Source organism: Eriocheir sinensis, chromosome 41, assembly GCF_024679095.1.
Source record: "Eriocheir sinensis breed Jianghai 21 chromosome 41, ASM2467909v1, whole genome shotgun sequence".
Lineage (NCBI taxonomy): Eukaryota > Metazoa > Arthropoda > Malacostraca > Decapoda > Varunidae > Eriocheir > Eriocheir sinensis.
The window spans coordinates 6,799,404-6,810,434 of NC_066549.1; the positions used below are offsets into that span (position 1 = coordinate 6,799,404).

The 11,031-nt window shown below is 44.4% G+C and overlaps 1 protein-coding gene across 1 annotated transcript; it reads left to right on the forward strand.

Moving 5' to 3' along the window:
- The first annotated feature begins 2,417 nt into the window (after positions 1 to 2,417).
- LOC127009589 (pro-resilin-like) lies at positions 2,418 to 7,285 on the forward strand. The gene is made up of 4 exons (XM_050882796.1): positions 2,418 to 2,447; positions 4,494 to 4,697; positions 5,303 to 5,458; positions 6,418 to 7,285. Exons 1-4 carry the CDS (start codon positions 2,439 to 2,441, stop codon positions 6,472 to 6,474), a joined length of 426 nt encoding a protein of 141 aa, XP_050738753.1. The 5' UTR covers positions 2,418 to 2,438; the 3' UTR covers positions 6,475 to 7,285.
- The last annotated feature ends 3,746 nt before the right edge of the window (positions 7,286 to 11,031 follow it).

An 11,031-nucleotide genomic window follows, 5' to 3' on the forward strand; every position in this document is an offset into this window, starting at 1 on the left:
AAGATACCTAATGGTTCACGATTCTTGTTGGTATGATTATGTTTTTTTTCTTCAATTCCCTTTTAAAACGACAACACCCTTCAGTAAACTCCCCATTCGCACCAAATCTCTTAGTAAGTAGGTTAATGAATTAATCTACATACCTGTCCTTCCCACTCCTAATACAACACTCTTACTAATTCTCTTTTTTTTTCATAATCAACCCCCATCCTGACCAACACACGCGGGCAACACCTTCCTTTCAATCCCTATCTTTCCCAATGGACGCTTTCTCCCACAAAAGGGGTCTTGGATTGCCTTGACTTCCCCTCACACACACACGTTCCCTTTAATCCTCATTCTCTCTTATGCTAATTGTATCCATAAGTAGGGTGACGAAAGGTAGGGAAAACTGGTCCACTGCTGCATATATGTGTGTGTGACCCGTCTCATTCATGAACAGCCTGAGATAAGGGCTTTTAGCAGGTTAAGATGCCCGTAGGTTGTGGGGGAGGAGGTTTAAGGAGGTGCCCGATAAACAACTACATCAGAACACGCAACGAACTTACACCACACAACTCTACTCTCGTGCTGTCCTTCGTCTTCCCCTAATTGTATACCTTCCCCTTAACCCACTTCCTCTCCTTGCTGTACCCTTGATTAGAAGAAGGCGTCGAGAGGAGGTGTGGGTGACGGATGAGTGAGGAGTGATATCTAAGTGTCTGAAGGTGTGGGGAGAAAGTGGAAAGGGTATGAAAGGGATAGTAAAGTGTGTTAGGGTGTAGCGAGAGTTAAGAGGGTCAGTGAGAGGTGTTAGAAGGTGAGGGAAGTAACAGTAATAAGATAATAAGTAATACTGTTCAGGCGCCATTGTGGATTTGCATGTCTTTTGCGTCGATGGGAAGAAAGGAAAAGTGGATGAGAGAGAGAGAGAGAGAGAGAGAGAGAGAGAGAGAGAGAGAGAGAGAGAGAGAGAGAGAGAGAGAGAGAGAGAGAGAGAGAGAGAGAGAAATAAATCAGATTAAAGAAGAGAAAAAGAAAAAAAGCATTACGTTTGAAATAGTCACGAATTGAAGAGAGGGAAAGGAAGAAAGGTGTGGAGAGAGAGAGAGAGAGAGAGAGAGAGAGAGAGAGAGAGAGAGAGAGAGAGAGAGAGAGAGAGAGAGAGAGAGAGAGAGAGAGATGATGATGATGATGATGATGAGGTCGTGAACGGTGAATATTGAAGGGAAGTGAAGGGGGTAATACGTAAAGGGGAAGAAAAGGTGAGAGGGTGAGGAGAGGTTGTGGGAGGGAATATTTTTGTATGGTTGAACAGAGAATGGTGAGCGGAGAGGAGAGGAAAATATAGAGTGGGTGATAGAGCCTGTTTAAGTAGGACAAGTGAGATGGGAGGTAAGAATGCAAGAGGGGAATGAAAGGTTGTGAGTTGGTGTAGTTTGGAAGTGAGAGAAGATACGATAGAAATGGAGTGAGAGGATGATGAGAAGGAAGGAAAAAGGGTAGAATGAGGGAGAGGAAAATAGAGGGGAATGAGTAATGGTGTTGAGGAGGAATGGGACAAGAATGGAGTTAAGGACAAAGGAAAATGAGTGTGTTGAGTGTGATTAAGTGGCAGAAGTTCAGGGCGGGTGACGTAGCAAGGTGTGTAGAGAGCGTGATTAACAGGTAAGAATCAGGTATAGTAAAGTGATTAAAGTGAACATTAATTAGTAACAACACATAAATAACAAAGAACAACGAGAACAATAAGAACAGAAATATGACTTACAAGAACCCGCCTACTAATTTTACTTAATGAGAACACCAAAACAAATTAGTCAGACTTACTAATTACGGTGTTCGGGACCTGTTACAAAGGGAAAACCCGTGTGTGTGTGTGTGTGTGTGTGTGTGTGTGTGTGTGTGTGTGTGTGTGTGCGATCTTCAGTTAATTATACTTGTTTTGTACGTGTGAAAGGGAATGGTTCTTTGTGTACGTGTGAGTGCTTCCGTGTGTGTGTGTGTGTGTGTGTGTGTGTGTGTGTGTGTGTGTGTGTGTGTGTGTGTGTGTGTGTGTGTGTGAACGGGGTGACGAAAGTACCTTGAAACGTCTCAGCGAAGGAGGAGTAAATGAAAGACAAGGAGGAGGAAGAGAAAGAGGAGGAGGAGGAGGAGGAGGAAGAGGAGTACCACCACCACTAGGAGAAGAAGTCAAAGGGAAATAAGGGGAAGGAGGAGGAGGAGGAGGAGGAGGAGGAATAGGAGGAAGAATAGGAGGAAGAATAGGAGGAGCAGGGCAAGGTTACTAGTGGTGGGAGGAGGAGGTTAGGTCGCGACCCATGACGGCGGAAGGAGACGAGGAGGGAGGGAAAGGAGGAATGGAGGGAAAAGGGGGGTAGGGGGAGGGAAAGGGTGTATATAAAGACTCCTGATTCTCTCCTTGGCACTCCACTTCTTCCTTCACCTGAGAGAGCATCATGATTAAGGTGAGAGAGAGAGAGAGAGAGAGAGAGAGAGAGAGAGAGAGAGAGAGAGAGAGAGAGAGAGAGAGAGAGAGAGAGAGAGAGAGAGAGAGAGAGAGAGAGAGAGAGAGAGAGAGAGAGAGAGAGAGAGAGAGAGAGAGAGAGAGAGAGAGAGAGAGAGAGCACATTCTTCATTCGGTTAATTCACCTGTATTACTATTGATTAAAAACTTACCTGGATATCGAATTTACCTGTCGTGAAAGTGAACAAAAAGTGATTAAGTGAAACAAGGATACTTTTAGACAGACAAACCGACAGACAGGTGCAAAAACAGACAGACAGTCGGACACACATACATTGAAATACACAGACGAAGACATAGACATCTTAAACAGATAGAAAGATAGACAGACAGAAAGACTAACATACTGACTGACTTGTTAATTGGCAAAAAAAAGAAACAGACAGGTAGACAGATAGATAGACGGGCTGATTTACCGGATAACAGACAAGACGGACAGACTGTGAATGAAATATAGAGAAAGTATTAGAGATAGATTGAAAGAAATAGATGTAGATAGATTAGTAGATAGGCTGATAGCTAGATAGAGAAAGAGAGAAAACACACACACAAAAAAAAAGATTTAGGAAGAGAAGAGAAAAGAAAAAAAAAGATAATTTAATTTGAATGAGTCACGAATTAAAGAAGGGGAAAAGTAGAGGAAGAAAGGTGTGGAGAGAGAGAGAGAGAGAGAGAGAGAGAGAGAGAGAGAGAGAGAGAGAGAGAGAGAGAGAGAGAGAGAGAGAGAGAGACTAACTTTGCAGGGTGATTTATGGTGACGCCCTTCAGAGGATCCACCTTGTTCCCCCCCTTCCTCCCTCCCTCCCAATCTCCCTCCCTCCTTCTCTCGCTTCCTCCCTGTTCTTCATCAGCCGCTCTCCTTTTTCCTCCCTTTCCCCACTTACACTTTTTCCTCATCTTGTCCTTGCTTCTCTTCCTTTTTCTTATCTTTTTTTTCCTCCTCCTCTTCCTCCTCTTCCTCCTCCTCCTCCTTATTCTTTTTATATCTTTAACATCCGTTCTTGCCCTACTTCTTTCATCTCTCCTCCCTCCTTTCCTCCTCCTTCCTTTCCTTACCTCTCTTCACTTTTCCTCTCTTTTCTCCTCCATCTCTTAGTCTCCCTTCTTCTAGTCCTCCTCCTCCTCATCATCATCATCATTCTGTATAACTCCTTCATATCCCCTTTTTCTCTTCTTTCATCTCATTTTTCCTCCTTTCTTTCAGTCACCTTCCCCTCCTACCCTCCCTTCCTCCCTTTCCTCCCACGCCCACTCTCACCTTGAACCAATTCCCCCCTCCATACCTACTCTCTCTCCCACTTCTTTCAACCCCCTTCCCTCTCCTCCTCCTGTCCTTCTTGTCTTCTTTTATTCTTCTTGTCCTGCTTCCTGCTTCGCCCTTCGCTCTTTGTTCTATCACCCTTCACCAGCTGTTCTTTACTTGTTCTTCATTTTTCATTTTTTCATTTTTCCCTTTCACAGTTGTTCTCTTTTTTGTTTTAGTTTAGTTTTTTTCTTCTTCTGCTTCTTCCTCCTCTTCTTCTTCTTCTTCTTCTTCTTCTTCTTCTTCTTCTTCTTCTTCTTCTTCTTCTTCTTCTTCTTCCTCTTCTTCACTTTTTATTTCCCCAGCTTTTATTTCCTTGCTCTTTTTTCTTCTTTTTCTTTTTCTTCCCTTCTTCTTTTCTTCTTTCTCTTCTCTTCCCTTCCCTTTCCTTCCTCCCTTTTTCCCCTACTCCTACACGTTACTTGTCCTTGATCGTGTGTGTGGGTATGAAACAGACAGACAGACAGAAAGAAAGAGGAGACAGGTTGATAGACAGAAAGAAAAAAGAAAGGACACAGAGTAAGATTGAGAGGTTGAATGAAAAAGGGGTGAAGCGAAAAAAGAAAGAAGAAAAGAAGAAAAGGAATTTGTGATGGAGTGAAAGAAAAAAGTGGATTGAAACCAAGTTATTCACTATTACTACTACTACTACTACTACTACTACTACTATTCTCCCTCCTACAGGTGTCCGCGTCGTACCTGCTACCCCTTCTACTGGCTGGAGTGGTCGTGTCCCTCCCCCAGTATAGCTACCAGCCCCCCGCCACCCCCACCGGCCTCTACACCACCCCCACGCAGGCCCCCGTCCGCCGCCCCCTTCCACCACCACCGCCCCCCACCTCCCTCTACACCGCCCCCCAGGCCACCCAGCTTCGTCCTCAGGCTAGGGTGAGTGAGAGACATTATCTTTCCATCTTCTTCGCCTTTGTTTTCCTTCTACTCCTCCTCCTCCTTCTCATTCTCATTCTCCCCATGTCTTATGTCGTTTTTATCTCTTCCTCCTCCTCCTCCTCCTCCTTCTCCTCCTACTCCATATTCTCCTCTTTTCTCTCCAACCTTCCTCTCTGTCTTTCTTCCATAACTCCTAACTTCTCTCTCCTAACTTCTCCTTTTAACTTCTGTCTCTTAACTCTTCCCCCTATCCTTATCCCAAATGCTTCCTCCCTCTAAGCTTCCTCACATATTTTTTTCTTTAGCTCTTTTTCTTTTAACTCCTCTCTCTAACTTTTCTTCTTTACCTTTCCTAACCTTTTACCTTAACGCTTGTCCCTAACTTGTCTTTCTTTACCTTCCTTCCCTATCCTTTTATTCTTACCCATCTCCCTAACTTGCCCTATTTATCTTCCTTCCCTAACCTTCCCTAATCTTCTATTCTAACTCCTCTTTTTTTCCTTTTTCCTCTTAACTTCATTCTCTTACCTCCCTTTCCTCCTGTAAATACTCAACCTTACCATCTTATTTAACGCCTCACATTCTGCTCTCCCTCCCTACAGCCATCTCCCGGCCCGGCCATGGAGGGTATGCCGTACGACTTCCAGTACGGCGTGCAAGACCCTGAGAGCGGGAACGCCTTCAGTCACGTAGAGAACAGCGACGGACGGACGACCCAGGGGGAGTACCGCGTCCTCCTCCCCGACGGTCGTACCCAGGTGAGGCGTAGTCGTAGTAGTAGTAGTAGAAGTAGTAGTAGTAGTAGTAGTAAGGATTATCGTTATACTCGTCAAAAACCCAGACTATTGTTTTTTTATGATTCTAATTTTCTGATGCCACAAAGTCAAGCTACATATGGATTTTATGACCAGTTGGATACAGATTATAAATGGCCTTTTGGGGTAAATCAGTGATCTTTATCCATCTTGTTGGGCTCGTGGCGAAATGAAGCATCAGGGAACGTGTAGAAGCTTAAGTTGATCAGTGAAATATTTTGTTGTCTTATTTTTGTTGATTTTTTGGTTTGGTTTGTTATGAGTGGCCTCTGTTCGGCTTGGCTTTTCTTATGCTTGATTTGCGGTTCTTGGCTTGACTCACGGTTCTTGGTCTTCTTCTTCGGTGTTCAAAAGGTTCTTCAAGTTGTGTTTTGGTTGTTCTTCTTCAGTCACTCTCACGCCTTCTGTATATCCTCCTCAATTACCTCTCCTTATTCCTCCTCCTCTGTTCTCTACCTCTGCTTCCTCCTCTGTCTCCTCCTCTACGGTTCTTCAAGTTGTGTTTTGGTTGTAGTTCTTTACCCACTTTCACGCGTTCTCTATAGCCGCCTCAATTACCTCTCCTTATTCCTCCTCCTCTGCTTCCTCCTCTGATCTCTACCTCTGCTTCCTCTTCTGTCTCCTCCTCTGCCTCTTCCTCTACCTCTTCTTCTGGCTCTCTCTCCTCTCCTCTAGCTGCCTCTTCCTCTCTTTTCCTCAGCCCTCTACTCTAACCTCCTCCTCTTTAGCCTTGGTCACCTCTCCTCTTTACTCCTCCTCCTCCTCCTCTCTCTTCTTCCTCTTTTTTCTTCTTTTTTTCCTCTTCTTGTGACCCATATCGCTCCTTAGGTCCACCGCCTCCTCCAGCTCCTCCCCCCCCCCCTCCATCACCTCTCCCCATTACCCCTCTCCTCCCCTCTCAGGTGGTGACCTTCTACGACAACGGCGGGGGCTTCAACGCCGATGTCACGTACGTCTAGAGTGACCCTTCGTGACCTCTGCCCAAATCACGTGCCCCACCTTGACCTCCCGCCCCACCGCCAACTAGTTCCTATTCTTCCTGCGCCTCTTCCGTCCATCCTACGTTTATTTTATTCGTGGATTTTCTTACCTGGATCAATCACACCTGTTCACCCCCCCCCGGAATGCCCCCCACCTACCCCCCTCCCTCCGATCTCTCCCAAATGCATCACCCCTCCCCTTCCCCCTCCATCTGATTCCTCTTCACCCCTTTCTCTTCGCCCCTCCCCTCGCCCCTTCCTCGCCCCGTTACGGTGACTCGGTGTTGAAGGCTGAAGAAGAACTACAAGAAGGGAGGGAAAGTGTCTCCTCCCCCTCCCCCCCTTCCACCCTCCCTTTGTACCCCTCCTTCCCCTCCGCCCTGGATTCTCAGTTTCGCCGCCTCTTTTTCTTCGTTTTAAGTTAGATGGAAGTGAATTATAAGTGTCAATAAAAAACAGCATGAATGTCGAGGTTGTCTTTGTCCATGAGTGTGTTTGTGTGGGTCACGAATGAGGCTACTTTCACTCGGGGCCACTTAGCAGCGTTGCAGACGGATTTGAGTGGTTGCCTCCGCCGCCTGTAGCGACCACAAAAAGTAGCTGCTTGCCACGATACATGGCATTCAGTGGGAGCTTTCACACGTAGCTGCAGCAACGCCACTTTTTAGCGCGAATGTAGCGCCGCTAGTGCCCGACTCATTTTGTAACATCGCTGTTGAGAAGCACTGTTAATATTGAGTCGGGCGTTAGCAAGGCCACCGACGCGCGTTAGCAGGGCCACCGACGACGTAGTAGTAGTAGTAGTAGTAGCAGTAGTAGTAGTAGTAGTAGTAGTAGTAGTAGTAGTAGTAGTAGTAGTAGCAGTAGTAGTAGTAGCAATAGTAGCAGTAGTAGTAGTAGTAGTAGTAGTAGTAGTTATTTTTTATATTGTTTTCTATTTATATTGTTGCTGTCATTGCTGTTCCTTTGTTGTTTGTGTTGATACTGTTTTCTGCTGTTGCTGTTGCTGCTGTCAAAGAAAAAATGAGGTAAGGTTACTATACGTCCAGATATTCCCAGATGTTATTTTTTTTCTTTTTTACGTCTCAAATCACGTCTCAAAGGTAATCGGAAAATATTGAAATGTTTGTATTTTGTTATTTATTTGTTACTGAGAGAGAGAGAGAGAGAGAGAGAGAGAGCATTGAAAACGGGAAAAATATGAGATCCAGGAAAAGACAGACATGGAAATAAAAAAAAATACAAAGATAAAAAAATACAGAGAAAGAAAAAAGATTGCAGCTCAGTGGACTAAAGAATATAGACACATGGAACAGCCTCCCCCATCCCCCCCCCCCTGAAAAGTAAAAAAAAAAAAAAAGCAACAAAATTTTTAACACCTTTACTTAATATACTTTCCCCCCCACACACATTCCCAACCAGTCAAGAATGCCGTTTCAGAAAAATTGCATGACAAGAAAAAAAAAAGTAAATGAATTGATTGCTATTTTTAACTGAAGATAATTTTTAAGCCCCGAGAGATTACTTTATATAGTGTCGACCTAACTCTGGAATTTGTTCGGTAAAGAGATATCGTTGTGTCTGTTCTAGGTATGGGTGTCCTAGAGAGCGGTGAGCGTGAGCTGTATATGATTTGTGTGTGTGTGTGTGTGTGTGTGTGTGTGTGTGTGTGTGTTCAGCTACGGAGGCAGGCAAGGGAACAATAATTAAATAGAAAAAGCCTTAAAATAGCTGCTCCTACATAAGGTCTACAGAGGAAGAAGACAGAAGAATTATAATCAATACAGCTGGCTACTTCGATCGTCACAGTTTGCCGAACATTGCTTGTTTTAATTGTCTCTTCTTTCGGGCTGGTCGATAAATGGGTAAGCCTGGGGAAGGTAGACTGTTGTTACCCGAATGTCACTCTGCCTGTGTACCGGGGCAATGGGCTCTTCTCACCTCAGGCTCAAGGACCAATGCGACGGAAATGAGCACCGAGGCCACGCGTAACTATATACAGCGCATGCCCCCAAACCTTACCTTACCGTCTATTTTAGTAATGGAATAGCGTTTTGCTGAGGTTAGTGCTGTAACGTCGTTTTCTTTCGTTTCTTAAAAGAGAACGAGATTTAGTGCGGTGACTATATGAAAATTATTAGGGAGAGAATGAGTGTGTTCTTCGTAGCAAGCTAAATGAATAATCCAAAGAAGTATGATAGGATGTAGTTTATTATGAGTTACTTGTCGAATATCCGCAGCTAATATGTGTGAAAATAATACACCGTTGCTGCCTTAGCCACGTGGCGTACACAGTTGAGGACATGAGTATATTGGCGACACCTAAATTGCATATCAAACTCTCCTCCTCCAAGGTGCGCACTACACGTCACCAGTCACGACCGCTAACTACACTGGCTTTTCCCTTTCGTCCGCCTAAATAAATTGCTTTAGATCTTGCACTGACATAGTTCATCTGTTCACTCACAGAAGGACGCGGAAACGCTCCAACATCGACATCGACCTGTTCTCGTATATTTACTTATTTTCATGCCTCCTCTTTGGTAAGGTCTAAATATCTTGAAAGTTCTTTACAGTCTTGCATAAAGCTTTACTACATTTATCTCGTGTCTCCTGTGTCGCCGATTTTTTTGCTGCTAAAACAGACGCTCGCTCTTCTCCTAAGCTTATGAATATTAGTGTTCCTCAGAAGTCTATACCAACACTCACTCTTCTGTTATTCAGTAACTATTTTTTTTCCCTGCAACTCATTTAATTGCCCTATCCGGTGCTACACTCTTGCCGTTACTTGGTATTTTGAACGTCATTTTTCAGACGACAAATGACGATCCTCTGTTCTTTGATAACACTCAACCGCCCTCCTCTTATACATCAAACATTCACAGTCTCTCCTTAACTCCCTTTATTGAAACTTCCATATTTCATCCCTCACTAAATCAGCTACAGGTTGGGCGTTGTGTCATCACCAATTCTCATCCAATACCCTAAATATATACCAGAGCCTCGTCCGCCCCTGTATGGCGTATGCATATCATGTGTGTGTGGGGGGGGGATCCACTCCACAACACTTCTACACTGATCAGTCAAAGGCCATTCACCTCAACCCCTTTCCTCTACCTTCCTATTTACAGTCTCTATGTTACTTATCCTGCTATTTCATCCTATTTTCATGTCCATTGCTTTGTCTATAGCCTGTCAATGTTGCTTTCCCTGCAGTCCTCTTGAGATCCATTGTCCTCTCTAAACCCTTTCAGTAATGTGTTTCTTGCATTTTTATCCCTACTTTGATGTCTTTTTTTTTTTTTACGCCTATAACGCCGGTAGGCTTTTCTTGAGGGGCCTAGATGGTAGTTCGCCCCAACACGTCATGGCGCAGGCAAGTGTTTTATAGTGGCGCCATCTTCTCTTGCTTCTATCTAGTTGCTTTTCTTGCTATCTTTTATCCCTATTGTCAAGTCCATTGCTCTTCCTTATTACATGCCTCACCCCACCCGCGACCCCGATGCAAAAGCCTTCCTATGCTTAACATCCATATGCTGTCCAACTTGTCTATGCTGAAGCTAGCCAGTATTTTTATTTGTTTATCCCTTTCACTGGCAAACCCTGAGACTGCCTTCCTTCTGCTGTATGCTCTCCTTGCGACTTAAAGAGTTTCAAGAGGGGGTGGCAAGACGCGTTAAGAATTAAATTGGATAAGCACTCCTGACCAACACGTATATGATAATTACTTGTCGAAAAGGTGTGTAACCTGTCTAGCACCTGTGTATTATGATGACCTGTTACTGAGGTGCATTACCTGACCAACACCTGAAGAAAATGTCCCAGTCCAGCACAGGGCTCACATTACCTCTTTTAGCCTCCTTTTTTTTCTTTTCTTTTTTTTCTTTATTTGGCAACTGAATGAAATGTTGCAAAGAATAAATAACTATTGCTGGAGCACCGTTGGAGCTAAAAAAAAAAGTATTTCATTTGTTTTGCCGGGGCCAGTAAGTTACGTTTATCTTATGTCATTGTAATTTGTATGCAAGAAGTGGCTGCAATTATCTCCTGACAACACCCGACACGGAGAGCAAAGGAAGCCACAGATGCTCCCAGCCGCTCGTCAGGTCGCCTCGTACCAAACCTGCGTGCTGTTGTCCGCCCTCAGCAGCTGGGTCCATCAGTGGCTGTGTCGTGTAGGCTACATTTTTTTATTTTTTTTACAACAAAGGAGACAGCTCAAGGGCACACAAAAAAGGATGCAATAATAAAAAAAAAGCCCGCTACTCGCTGCTCCTAAAAAAATAATCAAAAGAGGTGGCCGAAAGAGAGGTCAATTCCGGGAGGAGAAGATGTGTCCTGATACATACATACAAGGCCGTACAAGCCCTTCCCTCGGCGGCACTACTTACTGTTGTTTATACCATCCATCAGTCTGCCTGACGTGTCGAGCTGAATGAAACCGATATTTAGCTTCCTGCTCATGAAAACTACGCCTCGAGAAAAAGCATAAATTTTGCAATGCCATGTTGAGAAGACTAGCTTGTCACCGCTGTA

Excerpts from the sequence above, each read along its gene's own strand:
- LOC127009589 (XM_050882796.1), top strand. Across the intron at positions 4,698-5,302 it reads AGCTTCGTCCTCAGGCTAGG|CCATCTCCCGGCCCGGCCAT; the intron begins GTGAGTGAGAGA and ends CCCTCCCTACAG. Across the intron at positions 5,459-6,417 it reads TCCCCGACGGTCGTACCCAG|GTGGTGACCTTCTACGACAA; the intron begins GTGAGGCGTAGT and ends CTCCCCTCTCAG.